Source organism: Nicotiana tabacum, chromosome 6, assembly GCF_000715075.1.
Source record: "Nicotiana tabacum cultivar K326 chromosome 6, ASM71507v2, whole genome shotgun sequence".
NCBI classification, from domain to species: Eukaryota; Viridiplantae; Streptophyta; class Magnoliopsida; order Solanales; family Solanaceae; genus Nicotiana; species Nicotiana tabacum.
In genome coordinates this window covers 168503284-168528608 of record NC_134085.1, presented here as the reverse complement: position 1 = coordinate 168528608, position 25325 = coordinate 168503284, and the positions used below count along the sequence as shown (strand labels likewise).

General features: G+C 37.3%; 1 protein-coding gene and 1 pseudogene across 1 annotated transcript; both read left to right on the top strand.

Annotated features, from left to right (window-relative positions):
- Positions 1-423: 423 nt before the first annotated feature.
- LOC107761003 (cytochrome P450 71A3-like) lies at positions 424-5048 on the top strand. Its single transcript, XM_016579191.2, has 2 exons — positions 424-1404; positions 4405-5048. Exons 1-2 carry the CDS (start codon positions 709-711, stop codon positions 4444-4446), a joined length of 738 nt encoding a protein of 245 aa, XP_016434677.2. The 5' UTR covers positions 424-708; the 3' UTR covers positions 4447-5048.
- A 13460-nt stretch (positions 5049-18508) lies between these two features.
- The window catches only part of LOC107776192 (cytochrome P450 71A3-like), a 52091-nt pseudogene continuing 45274 nt past the window's right edge, over positions 18509-25325 (top strand).

The following is a 25325-nucleotide window of genomic DNA, read 5'->3' as shown; positions in this document are numbered from 1 at the left end:
AAGTGTTTAAACTAAGTTGGAAGAATTTTCTTATTTGTTTTTTAAGCTAATTGAGAATCAGAAATTAATGCTGCATACACCCTAAAACTGTGTTATTTCATTGAATTAGAATTTGAAAAGTACGTCTATTTATTGCAGACGAAACTTTCAAAAGGATAGAGCACAACTGCACCGAGAGATGGTAATCGCGGCGTAGGACTGTAGTTGGAAAGTATCTCCATCAACTAGAAATTTTGATGTTTCCTTTTCATCCTTTATACTTTGTGAGAATACATCCCAGCCCTCTACCAAGAGCCAAAAAACATCAACATTTGAAAAGTTATCACAAGCACGAAAAGAAAAGAAAAACAAGCAAGAAATAGTAAACAAATTCACCACATAAATCAAGAAAAACACATGACAGAATACATGACACTGACTATCGTTAGCTAATGGTGTTATATATATAAGCTGCAATTCTAAGTACCAAAATCTTAATTTCATTATATTTCGTCGCTACAACAAAAAGTGGATCTCTCCTGGTATTCGCTTCTAATTCTTCTGCTTGTTTCCATTTTCTTCCTTCATCAGTGGTTCTTTACTACTACAAACACCCAAAATAAGTTACCACCATCTCCAAAAGGGCTGCTAATCATTGGAAATTTGCATCAACTTGGGTCGCATCCTCATCATTCTCTGCATAAACTATCAGAAAAACATGGTCCAGTAATGCTACTTCACTTGGGCAGTAGGCCAGTGGTTGTTGCTTCCTCTGTTGATTCTGCTCGTGATATCATGAAAACCCACGATCTCGTCTGGTCAAGCAGACCTAAATCCAGCATTGCTGATAGACTATTTTATGGCTCCAAAGATATAGCCTTCAGTCCTTATGGTGAATATTGGAGGCAAGTTAGAAGTGTAACTGTGCTTCACCTTCTCAGCAACAGAAGAGTACAATCTTACCGTAATGTCAGAGACGAAGAAACACAGAGCATGATTGCCAAAATCAGGCAAGTGTGTGAATCGTCTTCGAATTCAGTGATAGATTTGAGAGATCTTTTCTGTTCTATGACTAACAACATAATTAGCAGAGTGGCCTTAGGGAAGAAATATAATGAAGGGGAAAGTGGAATAAATGCCAAGACCACCCTAGATGAAATTGTGAAACTTGTAGATGCGTCCAACGTCGGGGAATATATTCCGTGGCTTGAATGGTTCAATAAAATTAGTGGTCTTGACACCAAAGTGGAGAAAGCAGCAAAAGAGTTGGACACATTTTTGGAGAGTGTGATTGAAGAACATGTCAGAAAAGGAGAGTACAGTGCGGGGGAAGCTAAAGACTTCGTGGACATTTTGTTGGAAATTCAGAATGGAGATAAAACAGGCTATCCTCTTCAAAGGGATTCATTGAAAGCTATTCTCTTGGTAAGCCTCTCGTACTTCCACATGGAATATTTCTTTTTTTGTGTGCGCGCATGAAAACATTAAAATCTTACAAAGCATTAATTCTAAACTCATAATTTCAAAAGTATAATATATTCAAGAGATAATTTTATCCATGGTCATTGAACTTTTGTATTTATTACCCAAAAGTCATTTTTTTTTTACGTAAAAATCATTCAACTTTATGTTCATTACAAAAAAGTCACTACTCTTTCTTTTGTTACACAAAAATTATTTTACTTTGCTCTAGTTATCACAAAAATAGCGTTTTTACTTGAAAAGTCTATTATGTCCTTGATATTATATAAACCTTCATATTTATGTAATACCTTCTATATTATACACTATATAATATATTTTTAATTATGTATTTTATTTATAAATAAAATAACTTAACATTATTTTTATAAAATATTCGTATATTTTATTTTCTTTTTTAACTTTAATTTTCAAGATATATTAGTAGCATTATAAAATAACTTTTTTTAATTTAATTGACCAACCAAAGTTGGTCGGTAATTTCTGACCAACTTTGATCGGTATTCTCTTACGACCTTCAAAATACCGACCACACGTTAATGGTCGCATTTTGGATGATTATCGGCCATTACCGACCAACTTTGGTCAATTCTTTTGACAGTTTTTCCCGAATTTCTAGTAATGTAATTTTTCAAATAACCAATTATCCAGGAAAATTCCCAAGAAAATATCCTCAGCTAAATTCACGTGTAGTACCTAGGGATTTTCCTTCAGATTAACATACGATTTTTTCCTCATTTTCTTTGTTTGTTTACCTGCGAATTTTCTCACGGAAATGTACTTGCCGATTTATTTCTCTACTAATATATATTAAAGTTATTGACAAACTTAATAACGCTACTAATATATTTTGAAAATTAACATTAAGAAAAAAATCAAATTAACAAATATATTATAAAAATAATAAATAAATTAATATTAAGTTATTTTATTTTTAAATAAAATGCATAGTTAAAAATATATTATATAGTATATAATATAGAAGGTATTACATAAATATGAAGATTTATATAATATCAAGGGCATAATAGACTTTTCAAGTAAAAATGTGATTTCTGTGATAACTAGAGCAAAGTAAAAATAATTTTTGTGTAACAAAAGAAAGAAAAGTGACTTTTGTGTAATGAACACAAAATTGAATGACTTTTACGTAACAAAAAAAAAAAGTGACTTTTGAATTACAAACACAAAAGTTCAATAACCATAGATAAAATTATCTCTATATTCAACCATCAAGTCCAAATCCCGAACTCGGATAGTTGACCCATAGGCCTTAAGAACATGACATGCATATTTTATGCCTTTTTTCCCTTCCTATGTCTGTTGTGTTTTTTTAAGAACTAGTTTGTTTGTACGCATGTTGCAATTGTATTTTGTATTAATTAGTATAATTTTTTGTCATTACATTTTTTACTATATCTTTTTACTCGTGATCTCTAATAGGTACGTTAATACCTTTTTTGAGAAAGGAGAAAAGATACTGATGAAATAAAAACAATATGATGAAATTTGAAGTTAATTATAAGTGATCTCTAAAATTAATCTGGAAACGAAAATACTTAATGTTGGTGATGGGTCTTTTCCATTCTTTTGCTTCTTCTTCTTTCTTCATCACTGCTTCCTCCTTATCCTCCTTTATGAGGGTACTTATTTACAAACCATGTCATGATTTGACATGGTTCTTGGAGGGAAGGATGTCGGGGGTCTATTTGGAAATAGCCTCTCTATCTCAGGGTAGGGATAAAGTTTGTGTACACATTACCCTCCCTAGACCCCACTAAATAGGATTATATTGGGTTGTTGTTATTGTTATTGTTGTTGTCATGATTTGATTTTCATAAAAGGAGGAGACTGTTTATAAAATACAAAAATTAAGGATAATAAGAGCACATATTAAGTGAAAAACAAACTGACAGTGGATGAACCTTCCCCAACATGTGTACATACCTAGAGGCTAGAGGTACTCTAGGAGAGAGCAAAGCAGTGAGCGCATGGAGTACGACGAACCTAGCCCATTAGCTAAAGGGTTCGATTGAACCTAGTAGCTTTGGTTCAATCTTGTATTTATTAAAAAAAATATATTAAATATGCACTAATTATTAATATAGAACTCAGTAACTTAAAAGGATTAGAATCATGACCTCATAAAATTTAAATTCTAACTCCGCCTCTTATAGAGTATATATATACCATGCTCTTCTGAAAAGGAATGATATATCAAGCATGCAAAGGCAGAAGCATTGAATATGATTGCTTCCAGCTTTTCAGTCATTACGGGCCAACCAGCTTGTTGTAAAGAATGAAATCTCCAAAAACGCAACTATTAGCTAGTATATCAAAAGCATGTAGATGAATCCCATATCTTATTTTTGTAGATGAATCTGAATAAGATTGTTTTATCAATTGCAACTATTCAGATTCTTCTATTTATGATTAGAGAATTAACATTGGTAAATATACCCGTTTAGGAAGAAATGATTTAGTTTTCATCGTTTTATGAATTGCAACTATTCAAACTATTCAGTTTTGGGGAGTTACGAAGACACATACCCATTTCATAGTTTTCTTAAAGACGTTAAAGTCCATCACTTTTCAAGGCTAATTTTGTCGAAGTAATATTTAAGTGAAGGGTAAAATGGGCATTTAATTATTTATGGGTATTTTGAGTCTTTTAACTTTTTACTTCATTTGTTCCCGCTTTTAATGTAGTATGATATGACCATTGAAATTTTGAATTGTATTAGTATTGCTCCATAATTAAAGATTTGGTGTCTTAAAATATTTGTTTTAGTATTTTCTTCAAATTTTTTTAAATCAGTGAATGTGAAACTGCACCAACTGTTCTAATGCTTCATCCACCCATGGTTAGCAACTGCAATTCTAATATTGGAAACTCTAGATGCTTCAAAGGACTAAATTTTGAGCTGATTCCCTTTGGAGCAGGCAGAAGGGGTTGCCCAGGAATTACTTTTGCTATTATTGTAAATGAGCTAGCATTAGAAAGGCTTGTGCACAAGTTCAATTTTGCATTACCAGAAAGGATGAAAGGGGAGGATTTGGATATGACTGAAGGCACTGGCATCACTATTCGTAGGCAATCACCTTTGCTAGCAGTGGTTACTCCTTGCTCTACTTAGGAGCAGTTTCTGAAATATTCGCCCATATTGAATACTCCAGAGATATGAAGAATAAGAGCTCTAAAATAATGTTGTAATAAAAATATGATAATAAAGCTGTGTGATATATGCTTCCGAGAACAATGTAAAAGAGAAAAGGCCAAATACATAGGGAGGAGCCCCTTAAACTTGACACTATTTTTCATTTAGGCACTTTAACTAAGGTATGTACCTATTGAACACTCTAACCTCAACAAAAGTGAGCCACTAAAACACAATAGGATGATATGGCAAGAAAAGTATTTTTCACATCTCCTGAGCGCGCGAGTTGATCCAAACACAAAAGTTTTTTCTTTTTTTTTAAAGATCATTTTTTCCTGAAAATCACTTCACCAACTTTAATCTCTAAGCCACCTTTAACCATCGCCAAAGAAATCACGTATCATCTCACTTGGAGCCATTGCGGGCAATTATTGCCGACAAGCTTAACGTTCATATTGATCTCAACTTCTATTGTTTAGCTCTAACAACCTTACACAAACTAAAGACCACTCTTTTTCAACCCAAAAATGCCACCTTCAACCAGATTTTTACATTGGCGCCCTAGTCAACTCAGTCAAGTGAAATCACATCACTTATTTCCTATCTTATGAAAACTTTGATTCTTTACGTATCAAATATTTACAGTTTTGAGTGGCCTTAATGTTACTGTGTAATTCCTGGTCGTGATAGTGACAGGTGTTATTTTGTATTGTTATCATATCACCGCCAATATTTTAAAAGAATTAAATTAAAATCAGTAGAAGACTAAAATAGCAATTGAGCTTAATTTTTTACCAAACAAAAATGGAAAATAAGTGTTAGGGTGATGAATGTGATCAAGAAAAAGGGAAATGGGTATTCTGTTTTGAGAATAAATCCCCCACAATTATTCACGGTACTAAAAGCTAAATAATAATGTAGCACCGAGATACGCTAATTAACAAGAATAAAAGAGTGACAACAACATCAAGATTTTTTACGTGGAAAACCCTTCTGAATAAGGAAAAAACCACAGTCCCGAGACGAGCAACTGATACCACTATAGCAAGGAATTTTACACTTTGTAGGTCCGAGTAAAATACTCCAAAGGCCACTACAACACTCAAAAGAAATAACCCTCTTTTGATATTCTCACCTCACTACAATATCACTCACTCTCTTATTTTTCTCACAGACTATTTTCTTATACCTTGTATGTGAAACCTCACTCTTTTTTTCTCTCTTTGTTGGTATGTAGAAATAAGAGCCGAAGATTTCCTTTTATAGGCGGAGCCTCTCTCTCTCTCACGCCTACTACATTTGACATTTTCCTTCTGCAGCATACCCTTTTTGACAATGCAGAAGAAAAGAGTAGCTGCCAATTTAGAAAACCATCAAAGGAAGAAAGTCTTCCTTAATTTATGGGATAGACCCCACAAATCTCCCCCTCCAGTCCCATTCACCTGAAGGAGGTAACACCGGAGATTCTAGTTTGAGCGCATGCCGACAAGTTCTTTGCAAAGCTCGAACTTGTCTCTTGGTACTACATTGGTTAGCATATCTACATGATTTTCACTCGTGTGAATCTTTTTGAACTGTAAAGATTCGTTCTCCACCTGCTCACAAATGCAATGATAACTCACATCTATATTCTTTGTTCTTGCATGGTACATGGAGTTCTTGCTCAAGTCTATTGCACTTTGACTTTCACAATAGACGACATACTCCTTTTGATGCAATTCCAGCTCTTGAAGGAACCTCTTGAGCCATACCATCTCCTTGCTAGCTTCTGTAGCGACAATGTACTCTGCTTCAGTTGTTGAAAGTGCAACACACTTCTACAAATTAGACTGCCATGATATATATCCCCTGAAAATGTAAACAAATATCCAATAGTGGAATTTCTATAATCAATGTCACCTGCCATATCATCATCTATATATCCCTTCAAGATTGGATCTGATCCTCCAAAGCACAAACAATCTCCTACAGACCTATTAGGTACCTGAGTATCCACTTGGCTGCTTTCCAATGTTCCTTTCCAGGATTTTCAAGAAACCTACTCACAACACCAACTGTGTGAGCAATATCAGGTCTGGTGCATACCATTGCATACATCAAGCTTCCGATTGCTGAAGAATAAGGAACTCTAGCCATGTTCCCTTCCCTTTCTCCTCCACTTTTGTAGGACACATCTTCTTGCTCAACTTTAGATAACTAGCAAGAGGTACACTGACTGGATTAGCATTTTTCATGTTGAAGCGTTTCAGTAGACGTTCAATGTACCTCTTCTAAGATAGCCACAATTTTCTGCTTTTTTGCTCTCGACCTATCTTCATTCCCAAAATTTGTTATGTTGGGCCCAAGTCTTTTATATCAAATTACTTAGGACAAATCTCTCTTTAACTTTGCAATCATCTCCTTGTCTTGTCCTGCAATCAATATGTCTTCCACATACAACAACAATATAATAAAGTAATTATCAGAAAATCTTTTGAAGTATACACATGGAACAGAATAGGTCTTTATGTATGTTTGACTTTTCATGAATGAGTCAAACTTAATGTACCACTGCCTTGGTGCCTGTTTCAATCCATAAAGACTCTTGTTCAATTTGCACACAATGTATTTTTTTCCAGCTACTTCAAATCCTTCTGGATGCTCCATATAAATCTCCTCTTCTAAATCTCCATGAAGAAATGCAGTTTCACATTCAACTTCTCTACTTCAAGATCTAGGCTAGCTGCTAAGCTTAAAATTGTTCGAACAAAAGTCATTTTGACAACAAGCGAAAAAATTTCATCAAAATCAATACCTTTCTTTTGTTCGAAGCCTTTAACCACTAATCGAGCTTTGTATCTCACCAGCTTGCCATTTCTATCTTTCTTTAGTATAAAGACTCATTTGTATTTGAGTGATCTTATACCCTTTGGAAGTTCAACCAGCTTGTACGTGTCATTTTTCTGTAGAGGAGCCACCTTTTACCATCGCCAAGGAAATCACAAATCATGTCACTTCGAGCCATTGCGGACAATTATTGCCGACAAGCTTAACGTTCATCTTGATCTCAACTTGTATTGTTTAGCTCTAACAACCTTACACAAACTAAAGACCACTCTTTTTCAACCCAAAAATGCCACCTTCAACCAGATTTTTACATTGGCGCCCTAGTCAACTCAGTCAAGTGAAATCACATCACTTATTTCCTATCTTATGAAAACTTTGATTCTTTACATATCAAATATTTACAGTTTTGAGTGGCCTTAATGTTACTGTGTAATTCCTGGTCGTGATAGTGAAAGGTGTTATTTTGTATTGTTATCATATCACCGCCAATATTTTAAAAGAATTAAATTAAAATCAGTAGAAGACTAAAATAGCAATTGAACTTAATTTTTTACCAAACAAAAATGGAAAATAAGTGTTAGGGTGATGAATGTGATCAAGAAAAAGGGAAATGGGTATTCTGTGTTGAGAATAAATCCCCCACAGAAATAATATTCACGGTACTAAAAGCTAAATAATAATGTAGCACCGATATACGCTAATTAACAAGAATAAAGAGTGACAACAACACCAAGATTTTTTATGTGGAAAACCCTTTTGAATAAGGAAAAAAACCACGGCCTCGAGACGAGCAACTGATACCACTATAGCAAGGAATTTTATACTTTGTAGGTCCCAGTAAAATACTCCAAAGGCCACTATAACACTCAAAAGAAATAACTCTCTTTTGATATTCTCATCTCACTACAATATCACTCACTCTTTATTTTTCTCACAGACTATTTTCTTATACCTTGTATGTGAAACCTCACTCTTTCTTTCTCTCTTTGTTGGTGTGTAGAAATGAGAGCCGAAGCTCTCCTTTTATAGGAGGAGCCTCATCTCTCTCTCACGCCTACTATATTTGACATTTTCCTTCTGCAACCTACCCTTTTTGACAATAAAGAAGAAAAGAGTAGCTGCCAATTTAGAAATCCAACAAAAGAAGAAAGTCTTCCTTAATTTATGGGATGGACCCCGCAAATCTCCTCCTGCAGTCCCATTCACCCGAAGGAGGTAACACCGGATATTCTAGTTTGAGCGCATGCCGACAAGTTCTTTGCAAAGCTCGAACTTGTCTCTTAGTACTACCTTGGTTAGCATATCCGCATGATTTTCACTCGTGTGAATCTTTTTGACCTGTAAAGATTCGTTCTCCACCTGCTCACGAATGCAATGATATCTCACATTTATATTCTTTGTTCTTGCATAGTACATAGAGTTCTTGCTCAAGTCTATTGCACTTTGACTTTCACAATAGACGACATACTCCTTTTGATGCAATTCCAGCTCTTGAAGAAACCGCTTGAGCCATACCATCTCCTTACCAGCTTCTCTAGTGGCAATGTACTCTGTTTCAGTTGTTGTAAGTACAACACACTTCTACAACTTAGACTGCCATGATATATACCCCCTGAAAATGTAAACAGACATCAAATAGTGGATTTTTTGTTATTAATGTCACCTGTCATATCATCATCTATATATCCCATTAAGATTGGATCAGATCCTCCAAAGCACAAACAATCTCCTACAGTACCTCTTAGGTACCTGAGTAACCACTTGACTGCTTCCCAATGTTGCTTTCCAGGATTTTCAAGAAACCTGCTCACAACACTAATTGTGTGAGCACTATCAGGTCTGGTGCATACCATTGCATACATCAAGCTTCCGATTGCTGAAGAATAAGGAACTTTAGTCATGTTCCCTTTCTCCTCCACTGTTGTAAAACACATCTTCTTGCTTAACTTTAGATGACTAGCAAGAGATGTGCTGACTGGCTTAGCATTTTTCATGTTGAAACGTTTCAGTACACGTTCAATGTACCTCTTCTGAGATAGCCACAACCTTCTGCTTATTTGCTTTTGAACTATCTTCATCCCTAGAATTTGTTATGTTGGACCCAAGTCCTTCATATCTAATGACTTGAACAAATCTCTCTTTAATTTTGCAATCATCTTATTATCTTGTCCTGCAATCAACATGTCTTCCACCTACAACAACAATATAATAAAGTTATTATCAGAAAAGATTTTGAAGTATACACATGGATCAGAATAGATCTTTATGTATGTTTGACTTTTCATGAATGAGTCAAACTTAATGTACCACTGCCTTGGTGTATGCTTCAATCCATAAAGACTCTTGTTCAATTTGCGCACCATGTATTTTTTTTCTAGCTACTTCAAATCCTTCTGGCTGCTCCATATAAATCTCCTCTTCCAAATCTTCATGAAGAAATGCAGTTTTCACATCCAACGCTCTACTTCAAGATCTAGGCTAGCTGCTAAGCTCAAAATTATTCGAATAGAAGTCATTTTGATAACAGGTGAGAAAATTTCATCAAAATCAATACCTTTCTTTTGTTCGAATCCTTTAACCACTAATCGAGCTTTGTATCTGACCAGCTTGCCATTTCCATCTTTCTTTAGTTTAAAGACTCATTTGCATTTGAGTGGTCTTTTACCCTTTGGAAGTTCAACCAGCTTGTACATGCCATTTTTCTGTAGATATTCCATTTCTTCTTTCATGGCTTTTATTCACTGGTTCTTTTCTGGATAGGACAGTACCTCCTTGATACTTTCTAGCTCCCCCTCATCACTGATGATCACATACTCTGTGGAAGGGTACCTGCATGACTCTACCTTTGGCCTCTCTGATCTCCTTAGAGGTTGAGGTTATTCTTCTTCCTTAGTAGGGTACTCCACTTGCTCAACATCATCATCAAGTTGATACCCCTGCTTAATAACCTCACCACGTAGCTCTCCCTGCTCGACAACCTCGTCGGTCGTACTTTCTTTACTTGTGAGATAGTTAGAAGAAGAATGAATTGTAATAAGATTAGGAATTGTACCATGCTTGGCTTTCCCTGACCTATCATCAGCAGTTCCAACTTCACTTTCTCGGAAGACTACATCTATGCTTTTGATGACCTTCTTCTTTACAATATCCCACAATCTGTACCCAAACTCTTCATCTCCATATTCGATAAATATGCAGGGAACAGATTTATCATCCATTTTTGTTCTATGCTCTTTTGGTACATATGCAAAATCTCTGCAACCGAACACCTTCAGATGCGAGTAAGACACCTCCTTGTTGGTCCAAACTCTCTCTGGGATGTCAAACGCCAACAGAACTAATGGACTCCCATTGATCAAGTAACAGGCTATCTGAACCGCTTCACCCCATAATGACTTAGGCAGTTTAGCCATTCTGAGCATGCTTCTCACCTTCTCCACAATGGTGCAGATCATCCTTTTGGCTACGCCATTGTGTTGTGGGGTTCCAAGAACTGTCTTTTCATGTCTGATTCTATGGCTCAAACAATACTCTTAAAATTCTCGTAAAGTGTACTCACCTCCATTTTCACTTCGAAGACGTTTTAGCTTTCGACCCGTCTCCCTTTCCACCAAAGCCTGAAACTTCTGGAAAACTTTAAACACTTGATCTTTGGTTTTCAAAATATATATCCATAATTTTCGTGAAGCATCGCCAATAAAAGTGACAAAATATTTATTACCTCCCATCGATTCAATTTCTATCGGACCACAAACATCAGAATATACTAAATCAAGTATATTTAATTTTCTTTCCGACAATGTCTGAAATGAGACTCTATGATGCTTAACAAATAAATAGTAGTCACAAGGTTTAACTGTTGTACCTTTGGCATAAGAAATGAGTGATTTATTAGCAAGACTCTGGAATTCCTTCTCGCTCATATGACCCATTCTTTTGTGCCACAAATATGCAAAAATCTCATCTTGTGTCGCGTTCAATTCACCTTGGCATATTTTTTCATTTGTCCTGTACAACGTGCCACGAGCAACTCCCATTGCAATCACCAATGATCCCTTGATGAGTATCCACTTTTGATTTGCAAAATATTTCTCATATCCATCTCAGTCTAACGCAATTCCCGAGAACATGTCATCCGCAAATCAGGTACATGCCGCACGTCCTTTAGAACCAATGTGCATCCGACATTTGTCTTAATACAAATATCACCAATTCCTGCAATCTTTGAGTAACTTGTGTTACTCATTCTCACTGTGCCAAAATTGCCTTGTACATATCTGCAAAAAAGATCTCTTACCAGTGTGGCATGGTAAGATACCGCTGTGTCAACCACCCATTCTGACTCTGGACCTGACAGGTGCATGCATTCTTCTTTCTCATTTATAAAGAGGACAATATTATTATTGTTTTGCACCATAGCGGTTGTGTATTTGTCATTCTTTTGGCCACTGGTTTCACCTTTGCCCTTCCTTGGATTTGGGCAATCTCTTTTGAAGTGACCAGGTTGGTCACAGTTGAGCAATTTTTGGCTCTTGATTTAGATCGGTTCTTTGATTTCCCACGAGCTCTGAATCTACCACAGTTGCTTAAACTCCTTTGATAACTCCTGTCTCTACCTTCTGTGATGAGAGCCTGTCCTTAATTTTTAGGTTTCTTTCTCTTCTTCTCATTAAGTAGAAGAGTCAATGTCACATCTTTCAACTCAATGGTAGTCTTACCGTGCAAGATGGTTGTTTTTAAATTATCATACAAAGATGGCAACAAGTTCAATAGCAAGATGTCTTTATCTTCTTCCTCGATTTTCATTCCGAAGTTGGCAAGCTGTATAATTAGTCCATTAAACATATTTAATATGACAAAAAATTCGTACCTTCACCCATGTGTAGGACGTATAACTGCTTCTTCAGGTACAATTTATTTGTCAGTGTTTTGGACATGTATAGGCTTCCAACCTTGTTCAAATGCCACGTGCAGTGTCTTCATCAATAATGTTATTTACCACATCATCTGATAAGTGAAACCTGATTGAACTAGCAGCTCTCTCATCCAAATCAACCCAATCCTCAACTTTCATGGTATCATGCTTTTTGGCATCAGCATCTAGTACCTTGTGTAATCCTTGTTGGATGAGCAGATCCCTCATCCTTCTTTGCCATGTTGAGAAACCATTATCTCTGTTGAATTTTGTTACCTCGTACTTTACTCCGGATATTTTTATTTTTCACCGAGTATAATACTACCAACAATGAATAGTATTTCAGTGAATGAGCAGAACTTGTGCTCTAATACCAGTTGTTGGAAATAAATCTCCCACAGATATAATATTCACGGTACTAAAAGTGAAATAATAATGTAGCATCGAGATACGGTAATTAACAAGAATAAAAGAGTGACAATAACACCAAGATTTTTTAAGTGGAAAACCCTTTTGAATAAGGGAAAAACCACAACCCCGAAATGAGCAACTGATATCACTATAGCAAGGAATTTTACACTTTGTAGGTTCGAATAAAATACTCCAAAGACCACTATAACACTCAAACGAAATAACCCTCTTTTGATATTCTCACCTCACTACAATATCGCTCACTCTCTATTTTTCTCACAGACTATTTTCTTATACCTTGTCTGTGAAACCTCACTCTTTCTTTTCCTCTTTGTCGGTGTGTATAAATGAGAGCCGAAACTCTTCTTTTATAGGCGGAGCCTTTCTCTCTCATGCCTACTACATTTGATTTTTTTTGTTGCAGCCTACCCTTTTTGACAATACAGAAGAAAAGAGTTGTTGCCAATTTAAAAAACCAACAAAGGAAGAAAGTCTTCCTTAATTTATGGGATGGACCCCACATTCTATAGTGTGAAATATATTTTAGAAGAAAAAAAAAGAAAATGTAAAGCTTCGAATTTTGGACGTAAATTCAAAAGAACGGAAAGAAAAATTAAATTGTAGAAGAGGAAAAAAGAATAAAACGAAAAGCAGAAGACTGAACAAAGAACGAAAACGATGATCAATAGAGGGGATGGGACCGGTGAGGGGATCCAAAGTTGTTAGGAAGAAGAGCTTTTTTTATATTTTCATGTGGCTCTCGTTTATTTGTCTGATTTGCCATGTCAGAAGCAATTGTTGTCACGCGCCTGAACTTATTTATGTATATTGTGTGAAGTGGTTAATTGGCACACTTTTATTGGGGTTAGTGTGTTCAATAGGTATATGCTTTAGTTAAAGTGCCTAAATGAAAAATAGTGCCAAGTTTAAGGGGCTGCCTATGTATTTGGCCAAGAGAAAATAAAGTTATTTCATTGAGCTTGAGAATGGAATATAGCATAAGTTTTGGCAAGAATTTTATTTCTTACAATGGCTAAGACTATGTATTTGGACAAGAGAAAATAAAGTTATTTCATTGAGCTTGAGAATGGAATATAGCATAAGTTTTGCCAAGAATTTCATTTTTTACAATGGCTGTTGAGCCTACTATTTATAATTACACCTAGGGAAACAAGATTCGAGGATCAAACCCCTTTTAAATGACAATAAAGGGGTCATTGATGAATATGTAACGGCACACCATGAATTCAAATATTCTCTGCAACGGTTTTCCATTTAATATCTGGGAATGTTCTTCATTGAATGCTATCTGATGGTAATCACTCGATCTGCTCACGTTGACCATGCTCTCTTTGGGGTCTAACTGATGCCAATTGCAGTTGTTGATCCTGGTACTGGTTGTTTACTTGATTTACTTTATATTTTTCTTCGCTTCCATATGTCACATTATAAACCAATTCAATCCTATAAAATTTATACTTGTACTGATAGGAGATAATAGGTATTGATGCATGCAAATTGGATGAATGCCGAAATTATAAGAAAATGAGGAAAAGGATAAGAAAATTTGTGAAACTTTGTCAAGTTTTTGAAAAATAAGAAATTGAGTTTTGAGAGTCGATTTGCACTCGGATTTTGAAACTAATCACATATATGAACTCGTGGGGTCATAGGTAGACGGAACCTACCATTGGACCTGGGTTTCGACTGGGCGAGCTCCGTGTTGACTTTTGTTGACATTTTGAAAAAAGTGTAAAAATCTTAACTTTATCTATTTCAATTCAATTCCCTAGCATTGTTTGATGATATTGAGTCGATTTTTGTTAGATTTAAGCCGTGTGAGGTGAATTTTAAAAAAAAACTATTTTCGAGTGTTGAATTTGCCTAGTTGAGGTAAGTGTCTTGCCTAATTTCGTGTGGGAGAACCACCCCTTAGGATATGTATTGTTTGATTCAATTGTGCTAAGTGAAATTCGTGTACGTAAGGTGATGAGTGGGTACACGGGTTGTACATGTTATTATACCGGTTTAGGCTACTTAGACTATTTTCATGCTTTAAATGGATGTTATATCATATTATAATTCTTTTAGTCGATCTATTCGTACTAGTGTTAGTCTATCCTTCCATGCCTTAAATAATTTCGTTAATACTTATTCTACCTCCTAATTGATCATTTGCTCTCATGTTTTAGTTGAACTTGTTGCCTCTTTTATTGTTACATATTATCTCTTCATTGTTAATTATCATTATTTGAAGTAATTGTTCAGGTTATCCCTTTCCTTGTTGATTTCCATTATTTGAAACTCATTGCTAAATGTTATATCTTTTATTGTGAGTTAGTCTTATCTAATATCATGGTTATACATTATTTCTCTCATTATTGAGTTAATTGGTGCTGATATTGTGAATGTCATTAACACGTTGAGGCGAAGTTACTTATTATTGAGACACCTATCTTAATGAGAAATTTACATTCATTATTATTGTTGATATTCTTGTATATATTGTGGTGGAGCCATGGGTTATAGTTGTGAAAATATTGATATTGTTGTTGTTGTTGGCAAGTTGTGATATATGGGCACTTGTGGTACGAATTATTATTATGATATGATATTGATGCACATGAGGCGGTATAAGGCTTGGGGTTAATGTGCATGCAGCGGTATTAGGTAGGACTTATGTACGTGTTGCTGGTAGGGGAACTACGTGAATCCACATGGTGTCATAAGGTGGGATAAAGTGTGTGTAGCTATTTCGGGAAAACTGTTTTCAAAACGTATTTCAAATGTAAGGCTCACGCAACAGTATAAGAAAAGATTGCAATTGAAATTGAGAAATGTGAATATGAGGTGGTACCTCAGTTGTGATTCTTGATTATATGAGGCAGTACCTTGGTTTTAGTTTCATTATATACGAGGTGGTACCTCGTTATGATTCCTGCTGATTATTTCACGTTGCAAAGTGTTTTGGTGAAAATATTTCTTGTTGTTTCATTCTTTATTGTTCTAGAAGTTATTGTTAGTACATGATCTTGTATCCCCTTTAATTGCTTCTTTTATGCTATTTCCTTGTCGATTTCCGGTACTAGTTCATGCTATCATCTTATTTCGTATCAGTTGTTTCTTCACTTTCCAATACATATCCATATTACATTTTCATACTATTTATTTATATCCTAGTAGGTGTCTTGACCTGGCCCCATCACTACTGTACTAAGGCTAGGCTCGATATTTACTAGGTGCTTTGTGGTGTACTTATACTATGTTTCTGCATATTTCTGTGCAGATCCAGGTACGTTTGCTCGTGCCAGTCGTTAGAGATTATTTGTATTTACTTTTTAGGAGACTTCAAGGTATACCTGCTCCATGTCTGCATGCCTCGAAGTCTTCTTCCCTTTTATTCTGTTACTGTTGTAGTTCTTTCAGACATTGATGTAGTTATACTACATTAACTCTATAGAGCTTATGACTCAATTCCACTGGTTTTGGGGAGCAACTGTTCCGATTATGTTTTGTATCAAAATGTTATATCAGTATTCAATTTTGTTTTAGTATTTTGATAGATTGTTTCTGCCAAGTTATTATTATTTATTAGGTTTACCTAGTCGTGGAGACTAAATGCTATCACGACATCTTATAGAGGAAAATTGGGCTCGTGACAAGTTGGTATCAGAGCTCTAGGTTCATAGTTGTTACGAGTCATAAGCAGGTTTCATAGAGTCTTGCAAATTAGTACGGAGACATTTGTACTTATCTTCGAGAGGCCACAAAACTGTTAGAAAAACTTCACTTCTTTCATTCCTTATCGTGCGAATTGGTTGATTTCGAAAACTAAATCTTTGACTTTCTATTCTCTTACAGATGGTGAGTACACGCATCACTGGATCTAATAATCAGACACACATGCCCCCCACTAGAGACACGAGAGGTTGGGTCATGTGGTACAGACATAGCACATGCCCGAGCTACGGTAGAGGATCCACCAGTAGCTCTAGTCAAGGGACAGATGCCTGAGGTGCCTATTTCCACTCCAGCACTTCAGGAGTCCCTCGCACAGTTCCTGAGCATATTCGGTACCTTCGCTTATGCCAGGTTGATCCCACTTACGCCTGCCATATCTTAAACTGGGGGAGGAGCATAGACACCCATGCTCCGTACCCCAGAGCAGCAGGTCCAGGTTGATCAGGACCCAAAGTTTATACCGATACATCATGTTGCTCCGATTCAGCTCATGGTTGGGGAAGAAACATCTGAGGATGAGGAGCTTAGGCTCGAAAGATTCAAGAAGTACCACGCTCCTACTTTCAGTGGTTTGGCTTCAAAGGATGCACATGGTTTTCTTGAGGAGTGTCACCGTAGTCTCTGCACTATGGTTATTGTAGAGATGAGTGGGGTTGCGTTTACTGCATTCCAGCTAAAGAGAGCGGTATATCATTGGTGGCGAGCGTACGAGGTAGGTATCCCAGATGAGGCAGCTTTACTTACATGGGATTGGTTTAAAGAGTTTTTCTTGAGAGAGTTTGTTCCTCAGACCCTTCGGGATGCTTGGCGCGTGGAGTTTAAATAGCTGCGCCAAGGTAATATGACTGTGTTGGAGTATGTTGTCTGATTTAGTGATTTGTCCAAGCATGCACCTGCCTTGGTTTCTACAGTCAGAGAGCGAGTCCGTCGATTTATCGAGGGGCTCAACTTTGGTATTAGATTCAGCATGGCTAGAAAGTTGGAGACATATACTCCATATCAATAGGTAGTTGAGATTACACGGAGGTTGGAGGTTATTCGGGGTCGTGAGAGAGATGATAAGGAGGCCAAGAGGCCTCATGATACATAAGGATTTAGTGATGGTCACACTGTAGCTACAGCCCGTTATGGTAGGGGCTATGTAAGTCGTCCAGCCCATTTAGCATTTCCAGCTTCTAGTGGTCCTCCGGTTTTTCCAAAGTCTCTGATTGCACACTTTGCTCAGCCAGTTTCTAGTGCACCTCTAGCACGGGATACCTTTAGCGATCAGTCCAGCCGATCAGGCCCAAGCCAGTTCTAGTCGCCACTCCCACCGAGAGCTTGCTTTGAGTGTGGTGATACTCGCCACATGGTTAGATATTTCCCCAGACTTAGGATGAGTGCACCTCCACAGGCTACTCAGGCTCCACGGATTTAGTCAGGTCCACAGACTTTTCAGGCCATGATTGCTGCCCCAGTTGTTACTCCACCCGCACAACCATCTAGGGGTAGGTAATTGGCGGGTAGAAGATGTTCTAGAGGGGGAGGCCAGGCCGGATTTTATGATTTTTCAGGTAGGACAGACAGTTGCTTCAGACTCAATCATTATAAGTATAGTTCTAGTTTGCCGTAGAGATGCATCAGTATTATTTGATATGGGATCCACTTATTCATATGTATCATCGTACTTTGCTCCATATTCTGATATATCTCATGATTTTTTGAGTTCTCCTATTTATGTGTCCACACCTGTAGGAATTCTATTATCGTGGACCGTGTGTATCGATCATGTTTAGTTGTTATTGGTGGTTTTGAGACCAGAGTTGATCTATTGTTACTTAGTATGGTAGACTTTGATGTTATCTTGGGCATAGACTGATTATTGCCCTATCATGCTATTATAGATTGTCACGCCAAGACTGTGACACTGGCTATGCTAGGTTTACCATGGTTAGAGTGGAGAGGTGCATTAGATTATGATCCTAGCAGGGTTGTGTCATTTCTAAAGTCTCAGCAGATGGTTGAGAAGGGGTGTAATGCTTATCTAGCCTTTGTGCGGGACAACAGTGTTGATACTCCTGCCATTGAGTCAGTTCCGGTAGTGAGAGACTTCCTATATGTATTTCCAGTGGATCTTTTGGGCATGCCGCCCGATAGGGATATTGATTTTGGTATTAACTTATTGCCGGCACTCAGCCCATTTCTATTTCACCATATTGTATGGCCCCAACAAAGTTGAAGGAGTTAAAGGAGCATTTGCAAGATTTGGTTAATAAGGGTTTTATTCGGCCCAGTGTATCGTTGCGAGGTGATCCAGTCTTGTTTGTATATAAGAATGATGGTTCTATGCGCATGTGTATTGACTATCCTCAGTTGAACAAGGTTACAATGAAGAACAAATATCTATTTACACACATTGATGACTTATTTGATCAGATACAGAGTGCCAGAGTGTTCTCAAAGATTGATATATGGTCGGGTTATCATCAGCTGAAGATTCGAGGTTTGGATATTTCGAAGACTGTCTTTAGGACCCGGTACAATCATTACAAGTTTCTTATGATGTCATTTGGGCTGATCAATGCTCCAACAACATTTATGCAACTGATGAAAAATGTACTCCAACCTTATCTTACTTCATTTGTCATTGTGTTTATTGACGACATCTTGGTATACTCCCATATTCGGGAAGAGCAGGAGCGACACTTGAGGATCGTGCTCCAGACCTTGAGAGAGAAGAAGTTGTATGCAATATTCTCAAAGTGTGAATTCTGGCTTGATTCGGTGGTGTTTTTGGGTTAGGTGGTGAAGAGAGAGAGGATCAAGGTAGATCCGAAGAAGATTAAAGCAGTGTAGAGTTGGACCAGGTCGTTTTTAACCATTGAGATCTGGAGTTTCCTTGGTTTGGCCAGGTGTTATCGTCGTTTCGTAGAGTGTTTCTCATCTATTGTTGTTCCTATGACTAGATTGACTCAGAAGGATATTCCTTTCAGATGGACCGAGGAGTGTGAGGTGAGCTTTTAAAAGCTCAAGACTGCTTTGACTACAACCCCAGTTTTGGTGTTCCCTACAGACTCAGGGTCTTATATTGTGTACCGTGATGCATCACATATTGGTCTTGGCGCAATTTTGATACAAGACGGTAGGGTTATTGTCTATGCGTCTCGGTAGCTAAAGACCCATGAGAAGAATATCCAATCCACGACTTGGAGTTGGCAGCCATTGTCCATGCATTGAAAATCTAGCGGCATTATTTTTATGGTGTTCCTTACGAGGTCTTTACCGACCACTGGAGTCTACAACATTTGTTCAAACTTAAAGATCTTAACTTGCATTAGTGTAGGTGGTTAGACTTACTGAAGGACTACGATATCACCATTCTATATCATCGTGGGAAGGCCAATGTGGTGGCCGATGCCTTGAGTCAAAAGGCGGAGAGTTTGGGTAGTTTAGCATATGTACCGACAATAGAGAGGCCATTAGAATTGGATGTTTAGGAATTAGCAAACCAGTTTGTTAGATTGGATGTTTAGGAGCCTAGTCAAGTTCTTGCGTGTGTGGTTTCTTAGTTTTCTCTACATGACCAAATCAGAGAGCGTCAGTATGACGACCCCCATTTACTTTTCCTCAATGACACGGTTCAACACGTCGATGCCAAAGAGGTTACTATTGGGGATGATGGTATGTTACGAATGTAGTGTCTGGTAAGTGTGCCCAGTGTGGACGGTTTGCATGAGTTGATTCTTCAGGAGGCCCACAGTTCACGGTACTCCATTTATCCGAGTGATGCTAAGATGTATCAGGATTTGAGGAAGCACTATTGGTGGAGGAGGATGAAGAAAGACATAGTGGAGTATGTAGCTCGGTGCCTAAATTGTCAGTAGGTGAAGTATGAGCATCAGCGGCCGGGTGGTTTGCTTCAGTGGCTTGATATTCCCAAGTAGAAATGGGAATATGTCACCATGGACTTCATTGTTGGGCTCCTACAAACTCAGAAGAAGTTTGATGCGGTATGGGTGATTATGGATAGGTTGACCAACTCGTCTCATTTCATTCCAGTAGTGACTACCTATTCTTCAGAGCAGCTGGCTCGGATATATATCCGCAAGATTGTCCGACTTCATGGCATACCAGTATCTATCATCTCTGACCAAGGTACGCAGTTCACACCGCTTTTCTGGAAAGTAGTACAGTATGAACTAGGCACATGGATTGAGTTAAGCACAACATTTCAACCTTAGACTGACGGATAGTCTGAGCGAACTATTCAGATATTGGAGATACGTTTTGCACCTATGTTATGGATTTCGGGGGTGCTTGGGATCAGTTCTTCTCACTAACAGAGTTTTCCTACAATAACAATTACCAGTCGAGTATCTAGATGGCTCCGTATGAGGCTCTATATGGAAGATGGTGGCGTTCTCTAGTTTTGTGGTTTGAGCCGGGAAAGGCTAAGTTATTAGGCACAGATTTGGTTTGAGATGCTTTGGATAAGGTCAAAATGATCCAATATCAGATTCGTACAACCCAATCTAGACAGAAGAGTTATGTGGGTTGCAATCCGAGGTGTTGCATTCATGGTTGGAGAGCGAGTCTTGCTTTGGGTTTCACCATGAAGGGTGTGATAGGGTTCGGGAAAAAGGGAAATTTGAGCCCTAGGTATATCGTACCTTTTCTGACCCTTGAACGGATTGGAGAGGTGGCCTATAAGCTTGCCTTGACGCCTAGTTTATCTGAGGTTCATCTGGTATTCCATGCCTCTATGCTTCGAAAGTATTATGGTGATCTGTCTCATATTCTAAACTTCAAAACAGTCCAATTGAACGAGGACTTGACTTATATTTAGGAGCATGTGGCTATTTTGGACCGACAGGTCCGAAAGTTGAGATTAAAGGATATTCCTTCAGTGAAGGTTCAATGGAAATTTCATCCGATTGACAAGGTGACTTGTGAGACTGATCATGACATGCGGAGTCGTTATCCTCATCTATTCACCACTTCAGGTACGTCATTATGCACTTCGAGGATGAACGTTTGTTTTAAGAGAGGTAGAATATACGACCTAATTGGTCATTTTGTGTAATTGTGCCTCGTTACCCCTTTTATTGCTTCACACACATGTGTTTATGATTTTATGACTTGTGGGGTAGGTTAGTTTCATTCCAGGAAGCTTTCAGATTGATTTGGGCCCTTGATTCTTGACTTAGAAGTTTAAATTAGAAATATTGACCAAACTTTAACTTTTGTGAAAATGACTCCGGAACTGTATTTTTATGGTTCCGATAGCTTTGTATCGTGATTTCGGAATTGGGCATATGCCTGGAATTGGTTTTGGAAGTTCTTAGATTGATTTATGTTGATTTGCCGAAATTCGGCAATTTGAAGTTGAAAGGTTTGGCCGTAGGTTAACATTTAGCAATCGAGCTCGAAATTTAATTTTGGGTCTTGGATAGGTTCGTTACGTTATTTAGAACTTGTTTGAAAATTTTGGTGTCATTGGAAGTTGATTTGTTAGGATTCAGATGCTTAGTTGTAATTTTAGAAGTTCTTGAAAATTTTCTTGAATTTCATGCATTTTAGAGTTCAATTCGTGGTTTTAGATGTTATTTTAGTGTTTTGATTGTGCGAGCAAGTTTGTATGATATTTTTAGACTAGTGTGGATATTTGGTTTGGAGCCCCGAGGGCTCGGATGAGTTTCGCACATGTTCCGAAGTGTTTCAGACTGAAGTTGGCAAACATTTGGTGTCTGGTGCTCTAGTGTTGCAAATGCAAACACTAGGCTCGCATTTGTGAAGGTGACAAAGGAGGGGAAGTTGTCACATATGCGACCTCCCCTTCGCTTTTGCAAAGTCCACAGGATTCCAGCACAGTTCGCATTGGCGAGGGTCCTCCAGTTTGCAATTGCGAAGCTTTCATCACAATTGCGATGTTAACTTAGGTTGTCAAGGTTCGCAAATACGAGCCCTGGTCCGCAATTGTGAGGGTTCTCAAACGCAACATCTGGTGCTGGTTAAAAGGTTGTGAGACGGGATTTTTGAACTTATTCTCCCGTTTTTGAACCTTAGACTCTGTAGGAGGCGATTTGGAGAGGGGATTTTCATCTACCAACCTTGGGTAAGTGATTCTAATCCATTTTTAATTATATTCCATCAATATATCATAGATTTTAACATCAAAATCATGTGAATCAAAGTGAAAATTTGCGAAACTTTGTCAAGTTTTTAAAAAAATAAGAAATTGAGTTTTGAGAGTCGATTTGGACTCGGATTTTGAAACTAATCACAGATATGAACCCGTGGGGTCATGGGTAGATGGAATCTACCATTGGACCCGGGTGGACCTCGAGTTGACTTTTTGAGAAAAATGTAAAGATCTTAACTTTATCTATTGCAATTGAATTCCCTAGCATTGTTTGATGATACTGAGTCGATTTTGTTATATTTGAGCCGTGTGGAGGTGGATTTTAAGGGAAAAGCTATTTTCCAGTGTTGAATTGGCCTAGTTAAGGTAAGTGTCTTACCTAACTTCGTGTGGAGGAAGTACCCCTTCGGATTGGTATTGTTTGATTCAATTGTGCTAAGTGAAATCCATGTACGCAAGGTGATGAGTGGCTACACGGGTTGTACATGATATTTGACCAGTTTAGGCTACATAGACTATTCCCGTGCTTTAATTGAATGACATATCATGTTCTAATTCTTTTAGTCAGTCTATTCTTACTTGTGTTAGTCTATCCTTACATGCCTTAAATAATTTCGTTAATACTTATTCTACCTCGTAATTGATCATTTGCTCTCATGCTTTAGTTGAACTTGTTTCCTCTTTTATCGTTACATGCTCTCTCTTCATTGATAATTGTCATTATATGAGGTAATTGTTCATGTTATCCCTTTCTTTGTTGATTTTCATTATTGAAACTCATTGCTAAATGATATCTCTTTTATTATGAGTTAGTATTATCTAAATATCATGGTTATACATTATTTCTCTCATTGTTGGATTAATTGGTATTGAAGTTATGAAAGTTGTTAACACTATAAGGTGAAGTTACTTATTGTTGAGACATCTATCTTATTGAGCATTTTACATTCATTGTTGTTGTTGATATTCTTGTATACGATGTGGTGGAGCCATGGGCTATTGTTGTGGAAACATTGGTATTGTTGTTGTTTTTGGCAAGTTGTGATATATGGACACTTGTGGTACGAATTTTTATTGTGATATGATATTGGCGCGCATGCGGTAGTATAAGGCTTGTGGTTAATGTGCATCTAGCGGTATAAGGTGGGACTTATATGCGTGTTGCTTGTAGGGGAACTACGTGAAGCCACATGGCATTATACGGTGGGCTAAATGCGTGTATCTATTTCCGAAAATCTATTTTCCAAACCTATTTCAAATGTAAGGCTCATGCGTCGGTATTACGAAAGATTGTGATGAGAAATGTAAATACGAGGCATTACCTCGGTTGTGATTCTTGATTATACGAGGTTGAACCTCAGTTTTGGTTTCATTATACACGAGACGGTACATCGTTGTGACTCTTGTTGTTTATTTCACGTTGCATAGTGTTCTAGTGGGAATATTTATTGTTGTTTCATTCTTTACTGTTCTTGCAGTTGTTGTCCGTACATGATTATTGTAGCCCCTTTAGTTTCTTCTATTATGCTATTTCCATTGTTGATTTCCATTATTTTATATCAGTTGTCTCTTTACTATCCATTACTACTCTACTAAGGTTAGGCTCGATACTTAATAGGTACCTTGTGGTGTACTTATAATATGCTTCTGCACATTTTTGTGCAGATCCAGGTATGTCTTCTCATGCCGGTCGTTATAAATTATTTGTAGTTCCTGCTTGGGAGACTTCAAGGTATCCCTGCTCCATGTCCGCTGGCCTCAAAGTCACCTTCCCTTTTATTCAGTTACTGTTTTAGTTCATTCAGACAGTGATGTAGTAGTCATACTAGATTTACTCTATAGAGTTTATGACTTAGTTTCACCTGTTTTGGGGAGCATACTGCTGAGAGTATGTTTTGAATCGAGAGGATATATCAGTATTCAATTTTGTTTTAGTATTCTAATAGATTGTTGCTGCTAAGTTATTATTATTTATTAAGCTTACCTAGTCGTAGAGACTAGGTGCCATCACGACATCCTACAAAGAAAAATTGGGGTCGTGACACATCAGTGGTTCTTTACTACTTCAAACACACAAAATACGTTACCACTATCTCTAGAAGGGCTACAAATCATTGGAAATTTGCATGAACTTGGGTGGAATCCTCACCGTTCTCTCTGTAAAATATAATAAAAATATGGTCCAGTGATGCTACTTTAATTTGGCAGTAAGCCAGTGGTTGTTGCTTTCTCTGTTGATGTTGCTCGTGATATCATGAGACGCCACGACCTTGTCTGGTCAAACAGACCTGAATCCAGCATCGCTGATCTACTATTTTATGGATCCAAGGACATTGGTGTTAGTATTACTGTGTTCAAAATCAGAAAATCAGAGAAGCAAACAAATCTTAGTTTAATAAACAAATCGTAAAATCATTCTGAGCCCACTGAATTCACGGTGTGTTCTTAAGGAATTTAATCCCCTCACTGTTGCCCAAGGTTATGAATTAATTCCTCCAAGGATAGAACGGAATAACTATTTTGTGATAGTGGCGCTGCAAATCACAGAACATCAGCAAACACAACAAATGGAGAAAAACATACTTGACACTTATATTTATTTGGAAAATAATGCAACAATGCAGAAAAGAGAGGAGAAGTTTTCAGATTTTCCATATCTGAAAAATGAGGCCAAGCCTCTAAATTTATAGAC

What these genes read in the sequence shown, in the direction of transcription:
- LOC107761003 (XM_016579191.2), top strand. Translation starts at nt 709, where the DNA reads ATGCTACTTCACTTGGGCAGTAGGCCAGTGGTTGTTGCTTCCTCTGTT. An exon ending in CATTGAAAGCTATTCTCTTG is followed by an intron (nt 1,405 to 4,404) that starts GTAAGCCTCTCG and finishes CCTTTGGAGCAG; the next exon opens with GCAGAAGGGGTTGCCCAGGA.